Here is a 27730-nt window from a genome sequence, read left to right on the forward strand (position 1 = left end):
GCAGCGCCCGCTGCCCTCCGCGCCCCGTTCACCCACGCGCCTCAGGAGGCAGCGCCGTGCCCCCAGCCTCTCCTCTCAGCGCGGTTCTGCGCCTCAGCACCTGCACCGGGACGAGGAACGGGTCGGAGCGCCTCCCCCGCCCCGAACAATAGCCCTGAGCTCCTTCGGCTGCCACACGGGCGGGTGGCTGTGGGACAGGCTCCGCCCCGCCCGCTTCAGCCGCCCAAGTCCCGTGAACTTTCCCCACGCGCCCACAAACGAGCCGCCCCTCGCGGGCTCCGTGTCCGCGGGACGCCCCGAGGGAAGCAGCCCAGTCTCTTCGCAGCCCACTCCCCTCGTATCCCTCGCCCGCCCTCCGCCGCTCCCCATCCCCGCAGCACGCCCCGCCCGGCCCGCCCCGCTCCGCACACGCCCACCCCCGGCCCCTGCCCCTTCCCCAGAGCCGGGCTGAGTCCCCGCCGCCGGCTGCGCTCCGCGGGGCCGCTGCCCCTCCGACAAAGGAGGTGGAGAAGCAGAGGCGGGGGGACGGCGAGGAGGAGGGGAGGGGGACGCGGCCGCTCCGTCCGGATGCTGTGAGCCCCCGCTTCGCCCGGCAGCGCGGAGGGAAGCCGAGGAGCAGCCGCGGCGCTCCGCCACCATGGGCTGCTGCACGGGGCGCTGCACGCTCATCTTCCTCTGCTCGCTGCAGCTGGTGAGTGCGGGCACGGCTGGGGGGGGCCCAAGTTCTGCGGTGCGGGGCCGGAGCGGCTGCGGTACGGGCAGAGGGCGCGGGGCGGAGGGAACACCGTGGCCATCCTCTCCTACTCTCTTTTTTCACCTCCCTGAGAGCCCCCGGCGCGACCTCTCCTGCACTTTGCCGGGGTTCCTTCCCTGAGCGGGTAATTGAGATGAGGAGGACGCGTCTCCCTTTGTTTACTGAAGTTGGCGCATTTGTTTCGGAGAACAGAGTTGTCACGGGAGCGAAGCGGCCCCGATTAGCGATAACCCTTCCCCCGGCTCGTTAGCCGGGCGATAACATAATGCTCTGCCTTCGGCTGTTCGTCCTTAGTCCCGAAAGGATTTAAAAACATTTTTCTTGTGACTCGGAGTCATCATTTTGCCACATGATCCCTCCTAAGAGGAGCGCTGTGCCGCGCGTGTGGCTGCGAGGAGAACGGTGGGATGCGTTGGCCGCTTTCCTCCCCTCTAAATCGTTTCTGGATTTCCCCAGCTATCTCTGGCAGCACTTTGAGATGCCCTCTGCTTAAATCCAGCACAGACGAGTATTTTGCTTGACCACCCTCCTTCGTGTCAGGGCTTTGTGCCTGTGCCGGCTGCTGTACCTCCATTGTGCTCAGTGCGAGGGACGGGATGGAGCTGAGCGGTGTAGGCACTTGGGTGGTACCCAAAGGCAGGGCAAGGCGTGCCATTGTGCTTGTGCTGTGAGCAGAGCTGTGCTTCTACCATTCGGTCTTTGTTTTTTCTTGTTCTGCATCAGTTTTACAGATGCTCCTATTGACTGCAGGAGAATCACTCCTGATTTACTTCAGCGCGTGTGGGAGGAGAGAGAAACCCTTTTCCTTCAGATATATCCCTCTACCGGTTATGAAGGTTATAATAACTGTATTTACTATTCTGGAGAATTACTTGGAGGCTATAAAAATTGAAGTAAAGTGTGAATAGCCACCATAATCTGCAGAGAAATGCATATAAAATCTTTCAGGAAAGGATTTGTGTCTTATAAGACACCTATCAGATCATGTAACAACTTCCAAAAATGACTTTAATGTGCAGCTTTTTCTACTGTACTTATCTGCTTTATAACGTTCTGCTGTCATATCTGTATCTTTCAGGCACTGATAAATGTCTGTGTGGCAAAATGCTTTCACTTTATTTCATTTTCATTTAAGGATAAGAGCCGTGCTTTGGATGCAAGGTGTAATCTGGTAGATGTGAACTTAGGGCTCAGGTGCTTCCTGTGCTCTCGGTGGTGGCAGTGTTCAATCGATGTTTGTCGAAGTTGTCACCATGGGTGGTTTTAGAGCTTTTCTAACATCCCAGAGGTCACGAGTATAAAGTGTACACAGCACAGCCACATCCCCAGACACTGCTGTCATTAAGTGACACCTGTGTTACCTTGCATTCAGTTATGGGGAGGGGAAAGGCATGATGCTGGCTGTGGGCAGCAATTAGATGAAATGTTACAAAAGCCAAAGCACTTTTATTGCTCATTCCTAAGGTTTTGGGTGTACGGGTGATCTACACAACTTGAGGAAAAACTTTAGAATCCTAGAATCATAGAATGGCCTGGGTTGAAAAGGACCACAGTGGTCATTTAGTTTCACCCCCCCTGCTATATGCAGGTTGCCAATCATCAGACCAAGCTCCCAGAGCCACATCCAGCCTGGCTTTGAATATCTCCAGGGATGGGGCACCCACAACCTCCTTGGGCAGCCTGTTCCAGTGTCACCACCCTCTGGGTGAAAAACTTCCTCCTAATATCTAACCTAAACCTCCCCTGTCTCAGTTTAAAACCATTCCCCTTTGTCCTATCACTGTCCACCCTTTAGGAAGAGAGATGGGCATGTATATTAAAATTGTTTACCTTAGTCGTATTTTTCTAATGTTGGATAAGGATCTGTGAGCAGTTCTGCCTGAACCTTAGGATTAATCTTCAGATATCACCTGAGAAAGAAGGACTTTATGAAATATGGTTGGCAACACCTTCTATAGCGTACGGACAGTCAGCCATGCCATGTAGGCGTACTGTAGCACACCGTGTAGGTTCTTTTTGATATAAAATGACATGAAGTAAAAAGCCAAATTCCTGGAAATATGTGCATACTCAAGGTTTGATTCTTGTTTGAAAGCATTATGCAGTGTGTTGTGGTCTTTATAGCTTCTTCATTCATTGAAACTAGCTTCCTCTCTGACTTTTATCTGGTGTGTATGATTGTGTGCTGCTGAGATGAGGAATTACAAGGTGGGGAGAACAACAGTTACTGTGTGACACTCTATAAGATACTGAGACCCTTAACAATTACATATATAAACTTCAAGAAGATTTTGCTTGTACTTTTCAATGCCGTTTGTCTGTCAGCGATTTTGACATCAAATGAAAATAGTTTTCAATTGCGTTTTGATTCATGAAAACATGTATTGCTGATTGACAGCTTTTCCATTTCGTAATAAATACATCTCAGTATTGAACCCAGTAATGCCACGATCGTTCTGCATGTAGTCTCATACCATTTGACAATATTCTCATTCTTCACACCCATCCGTGTGCACCCCCATCACTGTGTGTGATGTGGGATTCTGGAGATAATCACAGAGGAGGTTGGCTGGGTGGCACCAGTGCTGCAAGAGCTGCTAACAACATGCTGTCCTGAGCAGTCTCTGTACACCTCTGCAGGTTTATTCTGCTTCTGGAAGCTGGGGGAATTTTGCCTAAGAACAGTGTTGTGCCCTCCCTGCTTTTAAACCCTGTGATCTCTGTCACTGTTTAAAGTGAAGCATTGTGATATGCCAATTCCAAAGTTGTCAGGCTAATAACTCAGAAGTGTGTGCGTATCTTAATGACAGATTTATGCATAAAAAGATGATTAGGAGCTATGCATACGTCTGGAAAATATATCATGTGGATATACGAGTCCTTTGGATTGCAGCCATAATTCTCACTAGTGCCATCAGAAGTCACAGACGTTGGCCTCCTCTGTAGTAGAAAATCAAAGCAGCTGCCAGGGTGCTTTGCTAGAGTGTCTGTGCTAGAGTAGCCACTATGCCAGAGAAAACTGCAGTAGGAAAATGCTTAAAAAATAAAGCAAATAAAAAAAAAAATAAATTCTGGAAGGGGTAAATTGGCAAAGAATTGCAGAGACATTTAGCTGTGAGAATCCAATTGATGTTAATATGTGTCACACAGTGGAAGCCTTCATGCTGCTTTGAAAATGTGTTTCCGAGTAACTACTATTGCAGGATAATTTTGTTTTAACATTTACAGTAAGTGGAAGTTTTTGCTACCTAGAAGCATAAAGATAAACATACACAAAGAACTATAAGTAACAGAGATCGTGAATGAGATTTTCCAAATAGTGAATGGAAGACAAACAGAAGGTGCTCCGTCCCCTTTACTGTTTTGCAAATCTCATTTCATGCCTTTTTCTTTGCTGCACTGAGTTCATTGTATAGATGCTGATTTAGCAGTCTATGTTCTGTCTAGCTGTTGGCACAGACATTCTATCCCCTATTTAACCTGTTACTTTCCAAATAGTTTGTGTCAACAGACCGCATGGGGAAATAATTCTTGTGGAAACACAGCTTCTCTATACCAGCGTTTTGACCAAATCACTGTTGACTGCAGTTGCTTGTTTTAACAAACTGATTCTTCTCTGAATATTCATGATGGTGATTGCAATTAACATTAATTATAGCAATGCAGGCAAATCCTTACCCTTGGAGCTGAGACTGTAAATTAGTCTAAATTAGACTAAATGTAACATTTCACTATTTTTTACTATAAATAGTGGAATTTTAGTTATGTGAGGAAGTGCACGGATTTTCATCTCATTTGAAAATGATTTATAAAACTGCAAACTAACTTCTATTAATATGCCTTTTCACTATCTTACAGTTAGGCTGTCTGTGCTTGTATATTAGAGCTGACAGCAGTTAGTTAACAGCTCCCAGATTCAAGAGATTTGATAAATTGAGAAGGTAAAATCTCTGAACCGATAAATTGTAGCATCTTTTTATGTTGGTAAAAGAATCACTGGCCCATTGATCTGGAGATGAAGCATCTGTCCACTGGTAAAGGCAGAGGCAGTGTGAAGGAGCAAGCACTGCACAAACAGGGATGAGGGAAATTGGGATTTTAGCCTTGAACAGTATGCTGTTTGTGGGATGCTTTCCTGCTGAGAAAACTGATGGGGGAATGGTGTTTTGCTCAAATAACTCAAACAACATTCCCAAATCATGTAACTGTTGCTGGTGGCTGTGCCTAAGAGCCTGATATGCTTGTTTTGCAGGTGTGTGAATGCCCTTAATGTTAACATTAGAAGTAATAGGCTGTGTCCAGGCAACTGCTTGAGTTACATCTTAGTAAGTTGAAATCCAAAGTATGTGTTAGGTTGTATCTTTTTTTCAGGATCTCCATCAATAGGAATAAAAGAGTAACAACTAGCAGTAAATGTTTTTCACTTTGTTTTCTGGTTTTATACAATTGTTGGAAGATGCTTGTTATTAAAACACATTTTTAGTGCATAAGCACTGCACGTTTAACTGCTCCACACAGCAGCAATTCAGCTTCAGCAGTGAAATTCCCTTCTTGTGTGCCGTATTTCTTTCAGTTCAGTCACCCAAAGTTGGGAATTCAGGACTTCAGGAACTCTGGTCTTGCAGAGCTGTCTGAAAGTTCTGAACTGGTGAGTCTGCTACAGAAGCCATACCACAGTTGCTTTGGTTTTGGCTTTATTCACCACAGCAGGCTACTTTCCTATGGTTCCTCGCTGCTCTGTGATTGATGGTCTACTGTCATATAGAAATATAAAGAATATCTTTCGCAGTGCTGAAGTGAAAGATTTAAGGTTTTAATGATAATAGTGGAAATTAATCCACTGAAAGTTGTACATTACATAGATCTCCTTCTTGTCTATCAGAACAGTAGGTTTTGGAAATATTTATTTTAAGAATATTGGAGGGTGGAGTTCATCTGCTACATTCTGCCACTACAAGATTTTTAAGACTGATTGAATTTTTGAAAATCATTGAAATTCAGAAGAGTATCACAGTTGGATCCAAACAGAGTTTGAGTAGTTGCTGCAGAACTTCAACACAGAATAGTTTTATGTTTATAGATCAAATGAGATGAACTGCAACAGCAATTGGTTGGGTGGTGTTAAAATCTTGCTGTGTTTGTTGAGGTCTTGATCTGAAATAGAAACTTGTATGACTAGATAATTTTAAGTCATGTTTTTCAGTATGTATGTTCTTTACACGCATCTTGGATAGAAAGTAAATCCTTTCAGTCTGGGGACCAATCTGTTAAGTTGGTAATAAGCAATCAAACCACAATTCTTTTATTTTTCAGGAAAAGGTTTTGTATCTTAGTTTCTCTGTGATATCCAAATTAATCTCGCTTGCAGATAAAAGAATTTAATTGATTAGGTGAGCAAAGAACCCAACCAGTCACACTGGTGACTGGCCCTGGTATTGCACAAGAAAAGTGTGTGGAAGTTCTATACTTCACTTGAGTAGGATCAGCATCAGTTCATACACTCAGTACAGATATTGGTAAGACAGTCTCTTATTAGATTTGCACAGTGGAAGGAGAGATACCACATCCAGGAGGAAATTCTGATAAAATATAAGGGGAAAAGAAGTCATAGTGAGAACAGTCACTGGAGCATGTTTTACAGGAAAGCTGATGAGTCTCCACCATTGACTAGTTTTTAAACCCCTATGAATATAGCTCTGAAAAAAACTGTTCTAACTTTGAAGTGTATCTGATGTATTGGGCCCTGCCATAAGTAAGGGTTTTACCATGTAACTTTAGATTATCTCGCGACTATAAAGTTTTGCCGAAGCATAACAAATAGAGGCATTCAAGCCCCTGCTAGGAGGATATTTAAAATACACAGTAATTCAGGCTGTTTTGAGATAATTGGCTTCTTAATTCGTTGTGGGCATAATACTGTGGAAATAGGCTTGAAAAGGCAATAACCATTCTAGTATTCAGCTGAATCTCTGAATACCCCAATTCAGTGTTAAATTAAATGACAAGTACCTATGATGACCTTGTTATTTATAATTTCAGAAAGAATATTTCTGTGATACAATATAGTATGTCAGATCTTTTGAGCTTAGAAGCAGAATATATTTTATCCATTCAGTCCTGTAATTAATCACTAAGCAAGACTGCTGACATTTTGGGGCAGAGAGCCTGTTATTTTCATCTGTAAGGGGAAATGAACTACATATTTTTGGTTGTAGATGAGTAATACAAAGAAGCAGTAACGACTGACCGTGTTGTTCAAGAGACTGATAATATGATACAGAGTTTTTCACCTCTAGGTCATGTTTTGAAATTCACTGCAAGTCAAATAAGGGCAAAAGTCATTATAGCTTATATGAAATGTTGGCAGCCTTGATATTGTGTCAATATAGAAATATCATTCTCATACGAGTCCTAATTTTCGCTTATTGAGGATTTATTAGGAGGATAAGGAGGTGGCCATGGATTTTCAAGACCAAAGTGATTTTTTTTTTTGCCTATATTTTCTTCAGGTCATAATTTGAATGGTGCAAGCAAGACAGAGTGATGAAGTTTGCAATGCCTTTGCTAGTACTGGAAGCGGTATCCTAGTTTGGGATGCAAGCACAGGGAGGCATTTATAAACTTGATGTCACATTAAATCAAAATGAAAAATAACGTTTAAAAAAACTGCATTGATTTTTATGTGAATTTCATCTGTTTCATGGGTCAGGAAGAGAATATTTCTTTTTATTTAGTATGTTTTGCCTTAAAAATAAAATTCAGGCAATAGCAAGTGTTAAATTTCTCACTTTGAATCTTGAAGCCACTTGTATTAATCTAAAATAAAACAGTTTTCTCCTCATCTATCATATAATGATAGACTGGCTTGGGTTGGAAGGGACCTTGAGGATCAAGTTCCAACTACTCTGCCACATGCAGGGTTCCCAACCTCCAGATCTGGTACTAGACCAGGCTGCTCAGGGCCCCATCCAGCTTGGCCTTGAACACCTCCAGGGACACCCACAACCTCTCTGGGCAATCTGTGCCAGCACCTTACCACCCTCTCAGTGAAAAACTTCTCCCTGACATCCAATCTAAACCTTCCCTCCTTCAGTTTAAAACCATTTTCCCTTATCCTATCACTATCTACCCATGTAAAAAGTTTATTTCCCTCCTGTTTGTAATCTCCATTTAAATATTGGAAGGCCACAATGAGATCTCACTGCAGTCTTCTCCAGAATGAACAAGCCCAGCTCCTTCAGCCTGTTTTCATAGGAGAGGTGTGCCAGCCATCTGATCTTCTTCATGGCCTTCCTCTGGCCCCTCTCTTAAAGCTCTCCATCTTTCTATGTTGGGGGCCCCAGACCTGGATGCCGTACTCCAGATTGGGCTTGACAAGGGCAGAGTAGAGAGGGACAATCCTTTCCCTTTCTTTGCTGGCAACCCCTCTTCTGATGCAGCCCAAGATACTGTTGGCCTTCTGGGCTGTAAGTGCATGCTGCCGACTCATGTTTTTTTTCATCAACAAGAGCCTTTAAGTCCTTCTCAGCAGTGCTGCTCTCAAGGAGTTCTTTTCCCAGTTCTGTATACATATCTCTGACCCAAGTGCAAAACTTTGCACTGTTTTGTTGAGCCTCATTAGGTTCACATGGGCCCACCTTTCAAGTTTATCAAGGTTCCATTGTATGGCATCTCTTCCTTCTGCTGTGTCAACTGCACCACTCAGTTTGGTGTCGTTAGCAAACTTGCTGAGGGTGCACTCAATCCCATCATCTATGTCACTGATAAAAATGTTACAGCTTACCTGTCTCAAGAGAGACACCACTCCTCGCCAGCCTCCACCTGGACAAAGAGCCACTGACCACAGCTCTCTGTCTGTGACCTTCCAACCAATTCCTTATCCACTGAATAGTCTACCCTTCAATTTAGAGATGAGTGTGATGGGGGACCACATCAGAGGCCTTGCAGAAGTTCAGGTAGCTTACATCAGTTTGTTTTCCCTTTGTCCACCGATGCTGTCGCTCCATCATAGAAAGCTACCAGATTGATCAAACATGACATTCACTTGGTGAAGCCATGCTGATCACTTGCTCATCTCTCGTGTGCCTTAACATGTCTTCCCAGGCACAGAGGTGAGGCTTGCTGGTCTGTAGTTCCCTGGGTCTTCCTTCCTGCCCTTCCTGTTAACAGGAATGATGGTTCCCCTTTTCCAGTCAGGAGGGACTTCTCTTACAGCCAGGACTTTTCAAATATGATGAGTGGCCCAGCATCCACATCAGCCAGCTTCCTTAGAACCCTGAGATGCATGTTTTCTGGTCTCGTAGACCTATATGCATCCAGTTTCAGGAGGTGGTCTTGGACTTGCTCTGACCTTGCAGTGGGCGGGAGTTTGCTCCCTAGTTCACTGGGATGCGAGAATTCTGGCTGACAGTGAAGGCTGAGGCAAAGCACTCAGTGAGTCCCTCAGCCTTCTCTATATCTGTTGTAGTCAGTTCTTAGCAAGAACAGTTAATGTGAATCTTCCTAAAGGGTGTGCCAGTAGGTTTTAGATGGTAGACTGTTATACTCAGCGAGACTTGCCGTTCCCCGACAGAGCAGTGCCAACAGATTTATTTTTTTACCATTATTTTTCTAAATGTGTGACCAGTGACACCTTGGTGATCTCACCAAGGATCTGTGCCTTTAGCAAGTCTGTAAGCTGGATTTAATCACTGTTCTCTAATCTTAGGAACATACAGAATGCTTAAGATCCTGGTAATAAAAATGTAAAAGGTTTTATTTTAGTCTTTTTATTTTTTACTGTACTTCCTTACCATCTTGTATTTCTTCAGATACTGTCATAACTTGCATGTAATCCCAGCTCAGATGGATTTTTTTAATGCTGTGGTGATCTGGGACTTGTTCTTACAAGTTGCTGAATGCCCTCCAGCTCTCATTAAAATCCCTGAAAGTCATTCTTTTACATACTCGCTCTTCATAATGATAAGTTCAAGCAAAAGCAGCAGCAAACCCCTTCCAACTATCAAGTGCTAGCAATGCAGTAAAATGAGAGTAAAAAGAAAAGTTTTCTGTTTAATAAAATAAATGGTCTCATCCAGAAAATTATCCCTTATTGAAGTTGACACCAAGAAGTAGTAAAATGGAAAATTTTGATGAGAAAGTGATTGGAAAACAACTATTTGTGTTGAGTGTGACTCCCTTTTTGAGCACCCACAGGATTTTTTGTTTAATAAACAAAATTTACCAAAGTACCAAATTTTTAGCTGAGAGTGAGTATAAACATATATAAAGAACATACGTTTGAGAATGAGCCAAATAGAACTTCCCTAAGAAGAGTTCTGACACACACCAAAGAAGCTACAGATAAAGGAAAGGAGGAAGAATAACTGGGAGATGAACCATGAACAGAAAGATCCTATTACGTTTTTATGGTGAGGGAGATGGTTACAGGGTAAGAATTGTAGGAAAGTTCATTATAAACAAGGTGAGATGTTAGAGCACTCATCTGTGCACAGATTAAAGCTAACTCTGTGTGTGGGAGGAATTCTTTTCCATGGTTTCACCAAAAACAAGATCTTAAGAAAATAACTTTTATCTAACATGCATCAAGGTGGGTGTGTTTAGATTCCAACTGGAACAGAAACCTTGCTGCTCCTACAGATTGTCTGAATAATTTACATCATAAAAACCTCAAAAGCCTCTCTGTCCTCTAATGCAGATAAAGAGATTCTGCTCAGAGAACTGAAGGACGGTCTACTCACGATCCTTAAAGGTGCTGAAGATTATTTAATCAGTCTATAATCAGTCAGCCGTACGTTTTTAAGGTACCTGTTTCAGTGCATCCATTAATGTGCATGTTCAGAATGCACTTAAAAATCTCCATGTTTGGAAGCGATTCTGGGTGTTTCCAGATGATTCTTATATCTGTGAAAGTTGCTGATTTGTGCTCAGCTTCATCTTTCTTCTGATAAACTGTTTCTGTTCTTATCAATGTAAAATGCTCCAGTGCTCAGCTGTGAAATGATAATACTATTTCCATTCTGCCTCAGAGCCTGCTCCTCTTTTTTACTGAGGAAGACAATTGGTTCTCAGCTCTCCTCCCAGCAACTTCACAGCAAGTTCGAAGCTTTAATTTTCACCAGCTTTGTTAAAGTAGGATTCAGATGCTGTTCGTCTCAGCCTCAGACCAATGGGTTAAATTGGTCCAGTAAAGACCTGGATTGATCCAGGTTTTCCTCATCCTGAAAATATCCTTCACTACTGTAGTTATGTCCCATAACTGTACCCTTAGCTAAAAATACGGAGTCATTCGAGAAAATTGGACGTGTCTAAGGTGTTAGCAGCTGCAAACAACAGATGGAATTGCTCACTTTAAAAAAAAAATAAAATTAATGCTGTTGAGTAGCATACTATCATAGACAAGAATAAATCTCCTGTTTGGAGGGTCCAAACATGTATTTCTCTAACTTCTCTTCCACCACTAGAAAAAGTAAATATGTGCAGAAATGATATGGTGATCCATTTCCTCTGACTTGTAGAAAAAATAAGCACGAGGTTGTTATCTGAGTGAATCACATCCAGACAACATGAATAGGATTTCATTTAATCTAAACCACTGGTTGTTGTGGTTCTTCACCTTGCGTCGATCACACAGCATTAGAAAAAGGGGTGGTTAGTTTAGAGAAGGTGGCAATATGAGCAATGGATTAAGGAGTGTTATGTAATAACTGAGCTAGCAGTGTAATTTACTGTAATGTTGCAGTCAGAGAACTTGCGACGGAGCATTGGAATGCAAGAAGTTCCTTCCCAGTCCCTGTTTATGATAGCAGATTAGACATATGATTGGCCACAGCCAAAATCCAAACTTCACTCAAATATCACAAAAGAGTTTAAATGTAATGTTTTAGACACCTTGAATGGCTTTTGGTGGTATTTCTAATGTATAATATAATCATAGTTGTTTGATGAAAGACAAAGCTGACCAAAATTAACCACGAAGTACTAAAGTTGATTTAAATTGGATTTATGTGATAATGTCCTTCATTTCTCGTTTTTTTTTTTTTTTTTTTTTTTGCTGTTTGTTAAATAGACATAGTCAAGACTGTGGAATCATAGAATGGCTTGGGTTGGAAGGGTTATCAAGTTCCAATCACTCTGCCACAGTCAGGATTGCCAACTGCTAGATCAAGTACTAGATCAGATTGCCCAGGGCCCCATCCAACCTGGCCTTAAAGATAAATGTGTTCAGCTTTTAATTATTGCCTGTTAGGCTGTACACCTGTAATCAGCTGACTGCGTACTGACCCACTTATCATAGCTATGTGCACCTTGTTGGTTGCTTGTTCTGTTGTGGGACAAGGATGGGGCACAGAAACCTGTGCATACCCTCATCTGCTGAATTTTCTTATATGCCCTAGATGCTTCTTTTTTTTTTTTTTTTTTTTTTTAAAGACTGTTGAATGATGGATAGAGAACAATGCTACCTGTAGCCTCTTTTAGTCATATTTAACAAGCTTGTATTACTTAGAAAGAACGTGGGAAAGAGTGATATGAAATAGTTCCATTGTTTTTTTTGTATCTGCAAAAAGTCAGCCAGTATGAGATATTTATTTGCATTGAAAGGCGATGAGCTGTTTCTACAGAGCCTTGTGACCAAAAGGCTGTTCAGGTTAATCCAAAGTCTCACTGAGTAACAGAGATTCTGTTCCACGTGAATCTCAGTTTTCTGTGAGATTTGGGTTTCTAAGCCAACGTGCAGTTTGTGCACATGCCAGATGTGCTGCAGTGCTCTGATTCTGCTCAGGTTTCACCCTGTTCATTCATCTGTTGAGAAGTGGAAGTAATTAATGCTCCAAGTCCAGTAATGGGTTAGCACTTTTAAAAATCATGGGAAGCACAATGAAGCTGAGGTTGTCTCAAGATTAGGATGTGTGTATTGCCTCTGGATTAGGATATGTGTCTAAGTAAACCTTGCCTAAAGTGCACACAAACCAAAACAGGTAGTGCGCTAGAAAAGGAAACAGGCAAATGTTAAATAATTTGCTTTAGTCTTTATGGAAAGTCTCTCATGTCCTAATTCATATTGTTTTTTTACTTGGTGTTTGCTCATAGTTCTGCATGCAGTTGCTTTCTGTATTGGCCACAAGTGGCTATAAATGTATTAACATTTTAATAGGAAAATCTGGTATATTTTGGCAGGCACATACTTTGGAGAATGCATTTCCTTTTAATTGCATGCAGTTTGCAAAGTAGTTTAGAAGTGCTAAAATTCACTACAAGGGCAAAAACATCTACAGATTCTCTTTTGGAAAGATTATTTCTAAGCGCTGACAGATTTGAGTCCTTGAATTCACTCCTGCGGGATGAGACATGCAGGAGACATGCAGATACCTACACTTGCACCAACTGTGTGTTTAGCTGGAGATTCTGCCTGATGGTCTCACTCCTGGACATGGGCTGTTAAGGAAGTCAAAAGTCAGGCTCTTAAAGTATTCTGGAGATCAAGGAAATAAGCAGATGTCCCCATAGTGCTGTAACCGACCATCTGCATATGGAGAAAGGACAATTGTGAGGAAGGGAAAAGTTCTATTTTATTTTTGCTGCTAGATTTGAGCACTGTTTAGTTTGCACAAGAAGAACTAGGAATTCACAGTTTTCTCAGTATATTACCTTTGTCAACTAATCTTAATTTATTTTTTGTAATTGGAATTGGCTAAGATATTATAGCATATTAATTACAATGGGAAGAAGAAATGTTAATCACCTGTGTGGTAAACCTTGACTTTTGCACGTACTGTTTTCTCTGAATGATAAAAGCACATCTGATGATGGATCACAACTCTGCAGGTAGAAGGGTGATTTTCAAAGCAGCCCATTCAAGATCAATTCCCTTCCTCTAAAAACAAGGCAATATATAACATTGGTGTTTAAGGGATAATTACATTGTCTTTGAAGAACATAAGCTATCAGACACTTCCCAGACTGATTGTGCCAAGTAAGGAGCACCTCCTTCACTGGAGTGAGCAACATTATCTCCTGCTGAGAGTAGCAAGAACTGTGGATGCCGATTGCCTTTCACTCCAGCATTGCTACTTATGGCCAGCTGTGCCATTGGCTGGGCCCTATGACTACAGGCAGTATTAGAGAGTGCCATTAGATGAAGTCATTGAGCCATTAGGAAGCCTGCAAAAATTAGTAGACTCTTGTAATCTAAACAGCATTGTGGTTAAGTATATACCCACTGGACATCCTCAAGGGAAGATTTCTTTCACACATACTGACTCTGTCAGTGTTACCAGCCAGCATTTCACTAGCATGAGATTTAAGCTTTGTAACATTTCATGGATCCCTACATCATGCTGAGCTGTGCTGGTCATCTATTATTAACATGATGGCATTTTTTGCTAGACTAGAAGTATCTTCTTATCCACTTATTATGTCTTCCATTACTTTAAGATGCTTTCAAGGTCTCTTCTACTAGCATTTTATTAGTCAGGATCAAAGGCTTTTCAGATTTCAGAAGCTAATATATGCTGATACCTGGATAAGCAAGCGAATACCTCAGATTTTGAGGTCATTTTATTATTTAGTGATGTCTTCAAGCCTCATACACAGTCTTCATAAAATACCTCTCTGTGTCCTATCTGAATGCTTATTAACATGCAGTTATAATTTTGCATTAGAAATTCTGGCTCTGTGTGGCAAAGTGAGACTTTCTTTGATTACCATCACTAGTTTTTCTTTTGCACACACACAGATTTTAAAGAACTTAGAAGAAGTTAGAGGCAACATTGTGCTTGCTTATACAAATTGATGGAGACAGTTGCATGTTCATTCTGCTTTAAAATGGCCAGAGGCAAGGCAGTTTGCATCTGGGAACCATGGAGTTAGCTTGGTGTGGTGTCGTGGTCAATAACCCTGCAGAGAGTAACATAACTCATGTACAGGGCTGTGCTAATGCATCCATAGAGCTTCTGAATGAAGCTGGACTGTGCCTGGACTGATTGGATTACAGTCAGAGCAATCAGAAACACTGTGGTAGAGAGATGCATCTCAGATGTGTGTTCTCTCTCTTATCTAAATAGTTGTTATTACATGAGTGTTTAGCTATTAACACTGAAGTATTTTATGTTAATTCTCACCTAAAAATCACTATCAGAGAGTGAGATGTGCTGGGATGTACTTGTCACTGAACAACCTTAAGCAAAGGTTGGAATCCAGTGACTTCAGTCTGCAGGATCAGGCTGAGTAAACCATCCGAATCAGAGAGCACAAAGTTACTGATTAGCATACAGAAAAGAAAAAAACAATAAAGGAAACTTGAGGTATATCGAAACTGAATGACTATACCAAATATATTTATTTAAATCTATTGTATAGTTCTTGAAAGCAAAGAAACTTGATTTAGTCCTTAAAAACTTGGTTTAGTCCTTAAAAATTTGGTTGAAACAAAGGCAGGTTCTGTTGTAATGTCTGATTTGTTGCCTTTTACTGCCATTGCAGTGAGTAGAAGACCTTGCTGGAGGCCATAGGGAAGCTGAGTCAAAGCCAGGAAAAAAAAAAAACACACGGCTCCCAGGCTCATGGCTGAAACAGAAGATAACCGTTTGTCTGAGTTTTTCTTCTCTGTTACTTTCAAACTCTCAGAAAAATTAAACTTGATGTTGAAGTGTTCATACTTTTTTGTAGAACAAAGATGGATCTTTTCTTTGTGAAAGTTTGGTTGTGTCATGCTTATCTGTTTTTAAGCAGCAAAATAAATGATGATAATACATCTGAACTCATGATCACCTGCTTTTTCTATTATTAAATTGTGCAAAACTTGTTTACCCTGGCTCTCTAGCTTTTATAAGTCCATTAATGTCAATGGAGCAATGGTCATACTTGCTGAATATCAATTTCAAGAGATGACAACTGAGTGCTTGATGGTCAATGTCCTTCCCAATTTTATGCTTTCAAATATTTTCCCCAGATTCTATTAAAATTCTCAATAGAGTCTGATGGGATAATGGTGTCCCTTGTTTAAAATATATATGTTTTAGTAGTTGCTTATGCCACCTACCTTCATTAGAGGGTTTGTCTCTGACTACTCTGCCTCCTTCATCCTTGTTTCATTTTGGAAAGTGTGAAGATCCTAAATGCAGCAGGACCCTCAGTTGTTAGCAGAAAGTTGTTACAGAGAAGACAGACTAGTCCTGTAACTGTTGGCCTTTCCAGAACACATTTTTATGTCTATTTTAAAGGAATATGAAGTGATGATAGTAAAGACATTGAAGGCATGGCCAGAGAAAACACAGATATCTTCACCATTATTTCCCTTTGTGTATGTGTATGAGAAGTAGCTATTGTTAATGATTCTACTCACAGAGAAGTGAATCTATTGTTGCTCAGATGAGCACTGTATACCTTGCAAGACAAGGCCCATTTCAGGTGCCTGGTGTTTACATATATCAAGAGGATGGACAAGAGTTACAAGTATTTTTCAACAGATTAGTATTTATACATGATTAAAGATTTATATGTCATGAGATTGAGGTATGGCTGAGTACAACAGATTAACATTAAGGACAGTCTGCAACTCTGATTTTGTCAAGCATACATGTCTTTAATTATGGATGCCCACAGCTTGTCCCTTCTCTCCAAGTTTGTAATAGTCCCCTAGATTTCTTTCTAGACTACCACATTTACACTCAGGGAGTCAAGATTCTGTTGTTTTTCTTTAAAAAAAAAAAAAAAAAGGGCTCATCATAGGAAACTAAAGGTGGTGGATGGAGGAAATTGTTATTTCTTCGTATCTTTGTATTTCAAAGATTCTCTTTGATTTTTTTCTATTAAACAAAAGCACAGAACGTGAAAGGTATGAACCAAAACCTCTTGAGAGTCAGTCAAACAGATCTCATTTATTTCAGCTTTTTTGATTCAGCCTCAAATGCCTTTTTCAGCATTTTTTTTTTTTTTCTCCAGACACTTAAGAATTTTGCATTAGCTCTCTTACTTTGTTGGATAGAAATTCCCTTGTATCTGGAATTGTTGTCTCAAGACCTGTACAGAGGGGCTGGAAGGGACACGTTATAGATGCAGTCTTAACCTTTCAGCAGAGAGAGAGCTGTGAGCTGAACCTGCATATCAGGGCTGGAGCCAAGACATCCCACAGCGACCATAATAAATAGGCACTTCTTTAAGAACACGAGATTTTGAAATGTACATCACTTCAGTTCTTGTCTTAAGGAGTGGTAAGAACTAAGGCAATGGGACTAGAATGGCAAAACCTGAGCAGTGCTAATGGTGTTTTCAGATACAGGTATACTTTTCCATTTATGTTGATGAATAAATTTTTAGCTTGATTGCCCTCCTTTTGAAAAATAATAGAAATATTATCACTGAAATTCATGGGAGAAGAGTTATTGCACTGGTTTGGACAGTGCACGTTTTCATCTGTCCTTTCTCCTTCAGAAATTATTTTTCCTTCCAAATGTGCAGGTTAAAAACTACTCTATTTCTTCATAAAGAAGTAAGAAAATCTTAGGCATTAGTTTATTTACATGGATGTTTGATCAAGAATGTGTTTGTGCTATTGATTCTGTTTGGAGGCAAGTGGTCTTTTGTGGCTGCTCCTGATTTTGGAAATGGCCAAAAGGAAACATGCTCAAGCTAAGAAAAAAAACTCATAAGTATATGCAGAATTATGTTGAATGTAAACATACAATAAGGGGTCTGGAACGGACTGATATTGTAGTGATACATGTTCACAGAATCATAGAATCATTAAGGTTGTGAAAGACCTCTAAGATCACCTAGTCCAATTGTCAACCCATCACCTCCATGCCCAGTAAAACATTGCTTAGGTTTTGTCTGTATTACAGTCTGCAGTCTTAGCACTACTGGTATACTTTTATTACAATAACGTCTTCGTACAGATGTGGCATATGCCAACAGGATTTTATTTTATTTTATTTTCTGCAGGATGTTATACCACCTCTTCAAATGTTAGGTTAAACTAAGACATCTCTTGTCTTCTGCTGCAGCTTTGTCCATACCAAGGACTTTGCCGTCCTACAGCAGCTACCTGGGGTGTTGAAGTTTTCCTGCCCTGAGCAGTTACTGCATGACTTTGTGATGAAAAGCAGATAGTACATGCCTATGAAAAAGTGAGCAACATGATATTCAGCTGCTGTCAGCTCTGGTATATGAATGTGTATGAATGTGAAATCTGTCTGTGCTGATACCATTCCCTGCAAATTTATGATGCAGCCCATTTTCCCTTATAAAATCATGAATTAAAATTATGTTTTGAAGAGTAGGAATCTCATTAATGGCAAGCAGAAAATTGTGTGCATCAAAAGGCCTTGTTTATAGTTTTGTTATAAATTGCCAAATATGTTTGTTTTATGCATGTATTATGTTATTTTTAAAAAGAAGTTATCAAGGGTTTTAATAATAGAGGAAAAAAGAACAGCTGAAAGGCTGAGAGAGAAAACGATAGGAAGAAAAGAAAATACAGGATGTGCTTTTGCATGTGAGACTCTTTTTTCTGTTGCTGTATCATTCCAGCCTTTAAAACCTCATCTGACCTCTGATGGTCGTGTTGATTGCAGTGGCCCTCCTTTTAGCTCAGATTCTAAATAAAACAAGTAAGCCTGCTGAGGTCAGGTTCTCTGCTTCTATTTCTTTAGTTTGGAGAGCTCATAGTTTATCACAAACTTGATACAAGGCCCATTTCTCCTTAATGTCTACCAGTGTCTTAGAAACCCATATTCTCAGTCTTGGATGCTACTGTGGTTTTCTTCCATATACATATTGTGTTGCTACTTGCTGAATGTACAAGCACGACCATGCTTTAGAACATGCAAAACCATATACTAAGAAGATATTTTTTGGTAACAAATTATAAAAAATCAGGCTAGAGGAACAATGAAGTAAATCATTACTGATGCCACATGGCAGTGGTTTGTCTAACCTATTCATAAAAATCATCCAAATATGGAAGTCTTGTTATTCTACTGCACCTTGCCCAGAAACAGATTTACTTGAGAATAATAGGGCATGTATCTCCTTCTCTTGTTATAGCTATCTGGTCCACGACATGGCCATTCTGCTATCTCTACCTTCATTCACGCATTGTTAGATACAGTCCTGATCTATGTTAAATTTCTGCAGCAATTCAAGACAGCTATTTCCATTTATTTTCCCTACTTACATTCATCTTTCCTCTTTGCAATAGCTCTACATTCATAGTTATCTATGATTATTATCTCTACAGTCCTATCTCTTCCTACAGTTTTCTTCAGACTGTGCTGTTTGAATTCCCCTTTGAAGAAAGGTTATGTTTCCTTGTTTTCTGATTGTTCTTGTTGGTCTGTGTTCTATTTTTTTTTACCAATTGGCCCAAATTATTGTTGGGACGTGGTTTCCCATGTGAAGTCAAGCCTCCAGATAAGACCTTTCCAGTGAGTGTAGATAGATTTTCTTTCTATATTCCTTTTTTTTTTTTTTTTTTTTTTTTAGTAGAATGACACTGATGGTAGAGTTTATCTACTGTAAACCACAGTGCACTTCCTTAGAGTTGTCGTCTGTCCTACTATTTACAATGTGGTATTTCTGTTTATTACTGATTTACACTGTATTCATACCTACTTAACATACTGAATTGCATTTTTCCTCTTAGACCATTTCCCCATTTCATCAAAATAATTTTGAATATTATCTTGTGTTCTAGCATGATTAAACTTGTTTCTGCCTTTGTATTGTCTATAAACCTAGTAAGTATGTGTTTTATTATACCAGCTAAGTAATTTATCAATCTGTAAGATAATTTTCCCTATGGACAAGGACAAACCTTCCAGCAAAACCCAGTTAATCTACGTGTCAGTGAAGCATTAGTCAAAATTCTTATAATGCAGATATTTAGCCAGTTTTACTTCTCATGACATTACAGTTAGACAGTATTTTTATAGATTAATTTAAGGTAATAAAATAGGAAACACTGGACTCATTACTCTCATAAAACACATTATTCTGTAATTTACAATCTTTTTTTTTTCTTTTTTTTTTTTTTTTCCTCTGTTTAAGTATAGGGATTACCCTTTTCCTTTTTCCCATCTTCTGGTTATATGATAATTATCCCTGTGTCATCTTCAAGAAAGCTGAAATATATTCAGCATGTTCTTTATATATTTTCAAGTGCATTTCATATAGTTCAGATGATTTGAAACCATCTAATCTATTCTTTTTTTTTTTATTCTGGCAGCTGAGATTACCTTTTAAATGAAGACTTAAGCAAAACACAAATTCAGCCATTAAGCCATCTTTTCATTATTTACCAACAGACTTCATTTTATAGTGGATAATGGATCTTCTTTTTCCTTAGTGGGAAAAAGTACTCCCAGCTTCAGTTGTACCACAGGTACTCTAATATCTCATGTAATCAATACATTTGTTACATACTTAATCATTTTATATTTCTGCTTTTCTGATTTTTGTTGACTTTTTTACTTTCTGGAGTAATTCAATAATGACTTTTGTTTTTTTAATGGAGAAGATATTTGGAGGGATTAGTTAGATGAGCAAGTAGTTTTGCAACACCATGCATTGTATACTACTTAAATTATTCTTTTTCTGCTCAGCCTTTCCCTCCTTTAAGAACACCATTAGGTCAACCATGGCATTTCAGCAATTCAGTTAAGCATGATAAAGTTTCGTGCCACTTCATCACCTGGATTTCCAAGTCCACTGAATCTTAGATGCATTGACTGCTATGGCTGATGCAGAGGTTTCTAATTTGTCACAGCAGCACTGGAACTGCCATCAACCAAAAATACACACCAAGACAGCAGGACACTGTCCCATCCTTGCAGATACTTGGAAATGGATGTGACTGAACGCCTTGGTTGGGCTCTGAAGTTGGATCAACTTCACAGATGATCCAGATGTGTGCGCGTGGTGCAGAGGATGGAGGGGAGGGGAGAGCAGGAATGACCTCCACTGTTAGCCTGTCATTTAATGCCCAAGTGCAAATGTTATTTAAAGTTTAAGATTTTAGAAATCAATATTTTTGTTGTAATATATGCATGTATGGAAAAAAAAATGTAGTTTGCACAGTAAAACCAAAATATTCTAGCCTTATGCAAGTTTAACATCATGTGAATAATATAATGTGACAAATATCACATAGAGTTAAGTTGTACAAGTTTTTTTTTTTTTTTTTTAAGTATCCTTTTGACTAAAGCTATGTGCTTCTTTAAATATTTCTGCCAGATTTTCATAAAGGGAAAACTTGTTTCTTTTTCCATTTTATTCTCTTTTCTTTTTAAGACTGGTGAAGGCAGGTTTTTGCTTACAAATAGGATTTATAGTAAAGATGTTATTTAACAGTTATCCCTTACTAGTTCACCAGTAATTTGATATATAAGGCACCTGGAAGAGGTTTTAGAAGAACAATGAAGTGGTTAATGAGGAAATTGATAGTGGAAAAGCCCATTTATTTGGGAAAAAAAGAAAAAGACTGGAGTGGCAATTTAGACTTAAATAATGTTCAGTGTAATGCATTTTTTTTTCTTTACCCTCATTTCAGCCTTCTAAATACATATTTTGGAAACCTCACAACTGATAATGAATGTCTTGGTGGCTTTATGAAAGTCTGTGAAGTAAATCCTCAAGGAAGTATATTCTAAAGTAATTTTCAGGAGAGATGTTCCCTTCAGATGGAATTTATCCAGGAACATTACTGTTAAGAAGCCATTTTAATATAGGTAGGGGGGAAATGTGACAAGATGGATCTGTAATAGTTCCTAGCAGAAAATCTCAGTACTACTCATAAGTGTTTTTTTTCCCTTAACTTCCCATCCTACTTTCTGAGAATTTGACTCTCACGGATATCCAGTTTGAAAACCATGTTGTATGTAATCATTGTGATTTTCAGGTGACTCTAGGATTATTTTTTTTCTGCATCTTGAGCTCAGCCTCTTGATATTGCCTCCTACTGTTTGTAGTTCTTCGAAGGCTTAAAGCTAGCTTGAGGTTTTTTAATAATGGCTTATTTTTAATTATCAACATTACTTCATTTTCAGGTTGTGCTTGGTCCTTTACAAACAAATAAAAGAAAAAAAGATGGGTATCTTGTTAATGACTCTAGGGTCAGCGTGTCACCTAGCATCCACTCCCTGTGGACCTGACAAAACAAACAGTGATGCTGTTTCAAGGAATGCCACAAAGCACCAGGTCAAATACACTTAAAGCTTTGGTTTCATCAGAGGTTTTCAGGGAATCCTGTTGCTTTCCTGGCTGCTGAAAAAACATTCACAAAGATAAACAATCAAAGGAACAAATGAATGTGTTATTATTATTATTATTATTATTATTATTATTATTATTATCCCAGTGATTTAGATCATTCTGTTCAGTCAGTGGACTTCAAAGACCCTGGTTTCAGATCACTGAAAATTTACTACTTATCTACAAGAAGAACCTCTTAATTTGTACAGCATTGGGCCCCATGAAGCTGGAACACCGAGACACATCCATAATCAAATTCATATTTTAAACCTTCTGTAGAATGCATCCCATGAAATATATAAACACGTCAGGTACAGCCTATAAAATATATAAACATATAAGATCCATGGCTTAATAGTATGTTCTGTATGAATAAAGTGAAGTGTAAGGATCAAATTTTATAGAAATCTCTATTAATTAACACTTCTTTAAGAAAAAGCTACACCTACATCCAACAGGCAATACGACACGCTCCCTTCTGTCAATTCTGTTGATATTTTTCTTTTTCATTTTCTTTTTAATGCAAACTATAAAACTCTTGATATCTTTGCCATTCAGGAAATTTTACATATTCTTCTGCTGTATGTGATGGTGTTATTTTTCTGAAATAAAAAAAAGCTTTTTTTTTTTTTTAACATCGGCAAAAATGCCTTTAATAAGGAAATTGTGGCAGAAAACATTATCTTTATACTTAGAAATTCCATCATGATGACTTGCTAGGAGTTGATAGGTCTCAAAGTACCTTCAGTCTCCTCTGAGGATGCCTAGCTGGCTTCTGCTTTGAGTAAAGTGACACATTTTCCTCTTTTGTCGTCTGATTTGGATCTGTTGCCTTAATGTGTCATGACAGGTACAGTATAGGTGAAGAACATGTAAAAGAGAGAAGGCAAAGCTACACAAAAATTGCCAAGAAGCATTAAAAAGAACTGTGAGATTCAACATTTGAATTTTATGCAGAATGTTTGTAACTGAAAACAAAACTTCTGTTTACAATTTATGCAAAATTGTGTCTATGCCTGTTATTACAAAGAAACTGCAGCCATTCCTGTTAAAAAAAACATATATATATATCAATATGCACATCATGGACCAGGAAAATAGAAGTATTTTAGGTGGATGTCTCAAAGTTGAGCAAGTTTCAGCGTGAGAAGTGGGTGTTGTATGTAAACACAAAAGTTTTTCCCTTTGCTTTCTTGTTCTTACCTCACCGTGCTGCTGGCCCGTGTTTCTGAAGGAACTGGTCCTGCAGGGATGACTTAGTTAATTCAGGAAAGCAACAGAGCTAAGAAATGGCAGGCCTGGGCCTTGTTTTGTTTCTGACAGCACTTGAACCATTAGTGGGTTTTTACAGAATAGTTTTATTTTACAGTTGAATCCATATTTTTGAATAAAACATCTCTCAGTGTAAATTTTCCATCAGTTAATTAATATACAACATGCAGATGGCATTACTACTGCTCTCTCCAACAATTCTCTAACAGTCAGTGCACACTTCAGCATGAGCCTCTGAACAACGGCTTTATTATTATGACTGGGAAGTTTAAAGATAGATTTTAGCTGTCACTGGATAGGCTTCTGTTAGTTCTGGTGGGTTCAGTATTTGGCATAAACATATAGAGAAACAATTTCTGTACTAAAAAAAAACCTCATATTTGATATTTCATGTAGACCAATAAACAAAATTCAATAGATACATGCAGCTGAAATTAAATGGATGCAGTATATCTAAGACCAAGCTTTAAGCTACAAATTATTAAGTCCTGCCAATTCCATTAGGGTTTTTTAAAGTATAGAACTCTGAAAAAATTGATAAGCAAATTGTGGATGCAACATAAGGGATAAATAGTGAAACCACTTCATGCTGAATGTATCAATCTTATCATAAATTGTGTGGAGACTATCGTCTGGAGGACAATTACAGTAGGCACCAGAAAAGCTGGCAACTGCATTTTCAAATTTATAGATGGAAATAAAAAGTAAGTAATTGTTGGAATTCTGTGTTGTGTGATATATTCTTGCACAGTCTTCTTTTTTGTATGTGCAATGGGATTAATTTATAAGTATATGTAAAAAGACAATTTTTGTGTGTTTGAGCTCATAAACAATTTTTTATATACCTCTTATTTCATAATATTTTTTTAAGACTTCCAAATATTTATTTTTAAGAGATTTCATAGATTATTCTCTACTATATGTGGCTCTTATTCTTTCTGTCTCTTATTAAAAATAACGTGAAAGGTCAGATTGTTCAGTTAGAGAACTAGCAGTGGGGTGTATTTCAGTCAGGATTGGATATAGTTTCTTTGATTGGAATGTGATTTACAAGGTTATGTATATCTTGTAAAATAACTCATGACAGCTAAAATAGATGTATTTTCTTCCTTCCATAAGCCTTTGACATGGATGTTTTGTCTCCTGCTTTTCACTAAATAGAAAATTTATGCCAACTTTTGCCAAATAGATGTTCAGATAGTATGTTTTTAGTGTGGCAGAAACTTGTGAAAATATTTTCAGGCATCAGTTGCTTCCACAAGATGTTCATGCTGACAGACATGCGAATGATTTGAGGTTTTGTGGTCTCTGTGGGCAGGACCAGTTTTTTTTTCCTGCACAGGTGAAATCATAGAATCCTTAGAGTTGGAAGGGCCTTTAAAAGTCTTCTAGTTCCACTCTTCTGCAACATACAGGGACATTCACAGCTAGATCAAGTTGCCCAGGACCCAATCCAGTCTCCAGGAATGGGAGTAAATACTAGTACTTATTAGTAAGGTGTTTGAGATACGTGATGGCAATGGCTTCTTCCTTCTAAACTTAAAATCCACACCAAGAAAATCTCTAGCATTTTTCCCCATCACCTTGATAGTTAGATCACTTTTTTTTTTTTAATCAAAGGATTATGTGTCCTTTTTGAAGAGCTTGGAAAGGAGTGGAGTGCATTTATGAAGCTGAAACTATTCAGAAAATCCCAAATGAATTGGGTTCCTCTTACTATGGTGTGATGGTATCTTTGCCTGAATTTTCATTTGTGCAATCTATGGAAGCCTGGGGAGTAGAAGTGCATGATGTACCCTTTCTGGTGAGAGAAAATTTGAATGAACTATGGCTTGGTGGCTTAGTCAAGCGTGAAGACAAAATGGAGATAACAGCTATGGTTTTGCCTTACTGACCTGGCTTTTTCATAAATTGTTTGTACTCAGGCATTCTCCCAAGCCCATTAGCTTATACTTTTTTCTGGTTTACTTAGGGAAATTATTTTTTTCAGAATATTTTTCAGGGATTGTACTTCAGGGAACATTTATGATAGATGCAAAGCTACAAATCATTCCAGATTTATTTATGTATTTATTTATTTATTTTGTCAGAAAGCAGGTTTATCCATGACTACACAGACAATTTGAATATTTCTTGTTTAGTGCCTTCTTGAACATGAAGAAGCATGTTAGTCCTAAGTAGAATGGGAGAAGCAAGTCTTAGGCACTGACCTTGTATAATCATGTTCATAGTAGTGAAACCAGAGGGAATCAGAAATTCAGTGTAGTTGGTAGAAACTGAAAAACATGAAAGCTGAATTAAGATCTTGTAATGTTTTCTGGTGTGTAAAGTAGGTCTTCACAAGACTGACATCTGATCAGCAGCTGTGTCATAGGATCAGTACTGCATGTGTGTGTATGTGAAGATCCAACTGTGTAATGTAATGGCTAAATTCTCATCGCGGGTAAAAGAATGTAAATGAGTGGTCCTTGTGGTGATGAGTGTTATCTTCTCCTACCATTCTCGTTAAAATGGATCTGATGTTTTTCGTATTCATATTACATTTCTATTTCAATATTACAATCAAGTAGTTTAAGGCTTTTTCTTGGTAATTTATAGTTATGAGCACAGTTAAGCTAGCTCTAAGAAGGATTAGGCTTTTTTTTTTTCACACAAAAGTAAGTATTTGATTCTCCTGTAGCTTTCCTTTAAGAATATTTTAAGAAGCTGACTTTCCATTTTCTTTTTTTTTGTTTGTTTGTTTTAAGTTGCATGATAAAAGCCACATTCCATTGCTTTCTGTCCTCAGACATACTGAGGACAGAAAATGGTGATGGACCTGCAAGATTAAAAATAATTGGAAAGACAATTATTCTGAAATAATAATAATAATTAAAGTCAAATTATTTTTCTCATGTGACATGTTTATCTGACTCAGTATTTTTCAGTGCTCAGTGTTGGTGGGATATGCTTTTTTAAAGGGGTTGAATTTTAACCTCCTTACCACGAGTGATGACTAAAGATTCAACTGCACTGGATATTGGTACTCATATAATCACCATGAATATAACGCCCTATTATGCTGCACAGATTCCTGCATGGAAATGTTTCTTCACCCTTGGTCTCATCCTGTTTCTTCTCACGGGGGACTGTCCACTTCTCCTGAGCTAATTGCTCCCCTAAAACCTACCAGGATGGATAGTTCTGACTATGTGGATGCAAGTTCAGTATAGGGCATATACATCCTTTGCATCAATAAACAGGAAAACTTTTTGAGAATTCAGTTTGTGAATAGATGGTACACGGGCAGACCAGCTGGGCTCAGGAACAGGTATTAATACTGCTGAGCTCTCAGACTGCTGAAATTAGAGATGTATGTTCACTTCAAAACAGTCATTGACCAAAGCAACAGAAGTATGTGTTCTCAGTCAAGAAGATGTCGAAAATACGGAGAAGAAGGTAAGGGGAATATCTATGGGGATGAGGACTCATTTTTTAGGTTAGTGTATGTTTGCATATTCTCTGTCTTCTGTGGCTCTCCAGTTGTAGTTTTTTATTGCTTTTTACCAGCTACAACTTAGGCAGAAAGTAGCTGATGATGCATTAGAGAGAATGGTATCTGCTAGTTCTGCTACTGCTTTTTTTCCTCTTTAAAGCACTGCATATGGATATAATCAGTATCCTATTTTATGCATTTTTACTATCAGTTCAGAGAAGTGGAACAAATGTGAGCAAGAATGGATTTCATTTGCTATTCTACTACAATTATCCTGTTAGTACTTTATTACTTACTGAAAACTATCCTGAAGTAACGGTATGGTTCTGCTTAAGAGTGAAGATCTGATTAATTGCAAGGTTTTGATCTTTTTTCTATCGTAATGGGGGAACGCTAACTTCAAGCATAAGTTATGCCATTTACCTTACTCACTGGGAGTTAAACATAAGGAGCATGGAAGATGCCTGCTGTTTGCAGGAGAGCTTGTGACATTACTCATTAGACATACTTTCTTCCAGTGGCTGGAGGCAAATTTTGCACATAGAGACCTCGATTTTTACATAACTATGCATAATTCAGGATTCCAATTTATGTTGATGTGTTTCAGGCACTTGGCTATTTGGAAGCTAGTCATAATTATTTTTATAGGTATCAGAGCTACGTGATTCTCTGCCTAAGTCACAGGGAATTATCTCTATTTTCTTATTCTCTGTTATCTTACCGATCATACAACCGTGACAGAGCAGAATGATGGAGAGTATGTTGTCCTTTTCTTTTGCAGTCAAACACTGTCTGAACTTACAAGTTTGCTGAGGCAGCAGATGGCCACAGGCAGCATCTACAGGCTCTTTGGGGAGGTTCTCCTTACACCTGCTCCAGTGGTCATTTTCTACTGAGGCATTCACTGTGATGAAGAGATACTAAGAACAGCATGGAAGTACTTTTATCCTGCTCCTTCTGAATGAGGCTGTTAACACTTA

At 38.9% G+C, this 27730-nt stretch overlaps 1 protein-coding gene across 3 annotated transcripts in view; it reads left to right on the forward strand.

Annotated features, from left to right (window-relative positions):
* Positions 1–424: 424 nt before the first annotated feature.
* NKAIN3 (sodium/potassium transporting ATPase interacting 3) overlaps positions 425–27730 on the forward strand; it is a 339390-nt gene continuing 312084 nt past the window's right edge. For all 3 annotated transcript variants that reach the window (XM_090138341.1, XM_090138342.1, XM_090138343.1), the window contains exon 1: positions 425–691. In XM_090138341.1, coding sequence (XP_089994467.1) covers positions 638–691 — 54 coding nt within the window. In that variant the 5' untranslated portion in view covers positions 425–637. The remainder of the gene's footprint in view (positions 692–27730) is intronic.

The sequence above is a fragment of the Phasianus colchicus genome, chromosome 3 (assembly GCF_987193195.1).
Source record: "Phasianus colchicus chromosome 3, bPhaCol1.hap1.1, whole genome shotgun sequence".
NCBI lineage: Eukaryota > Metazoa > Chordata > Aves > Galliformes > Phasianidae > Phasianus > Phasianus colchicus.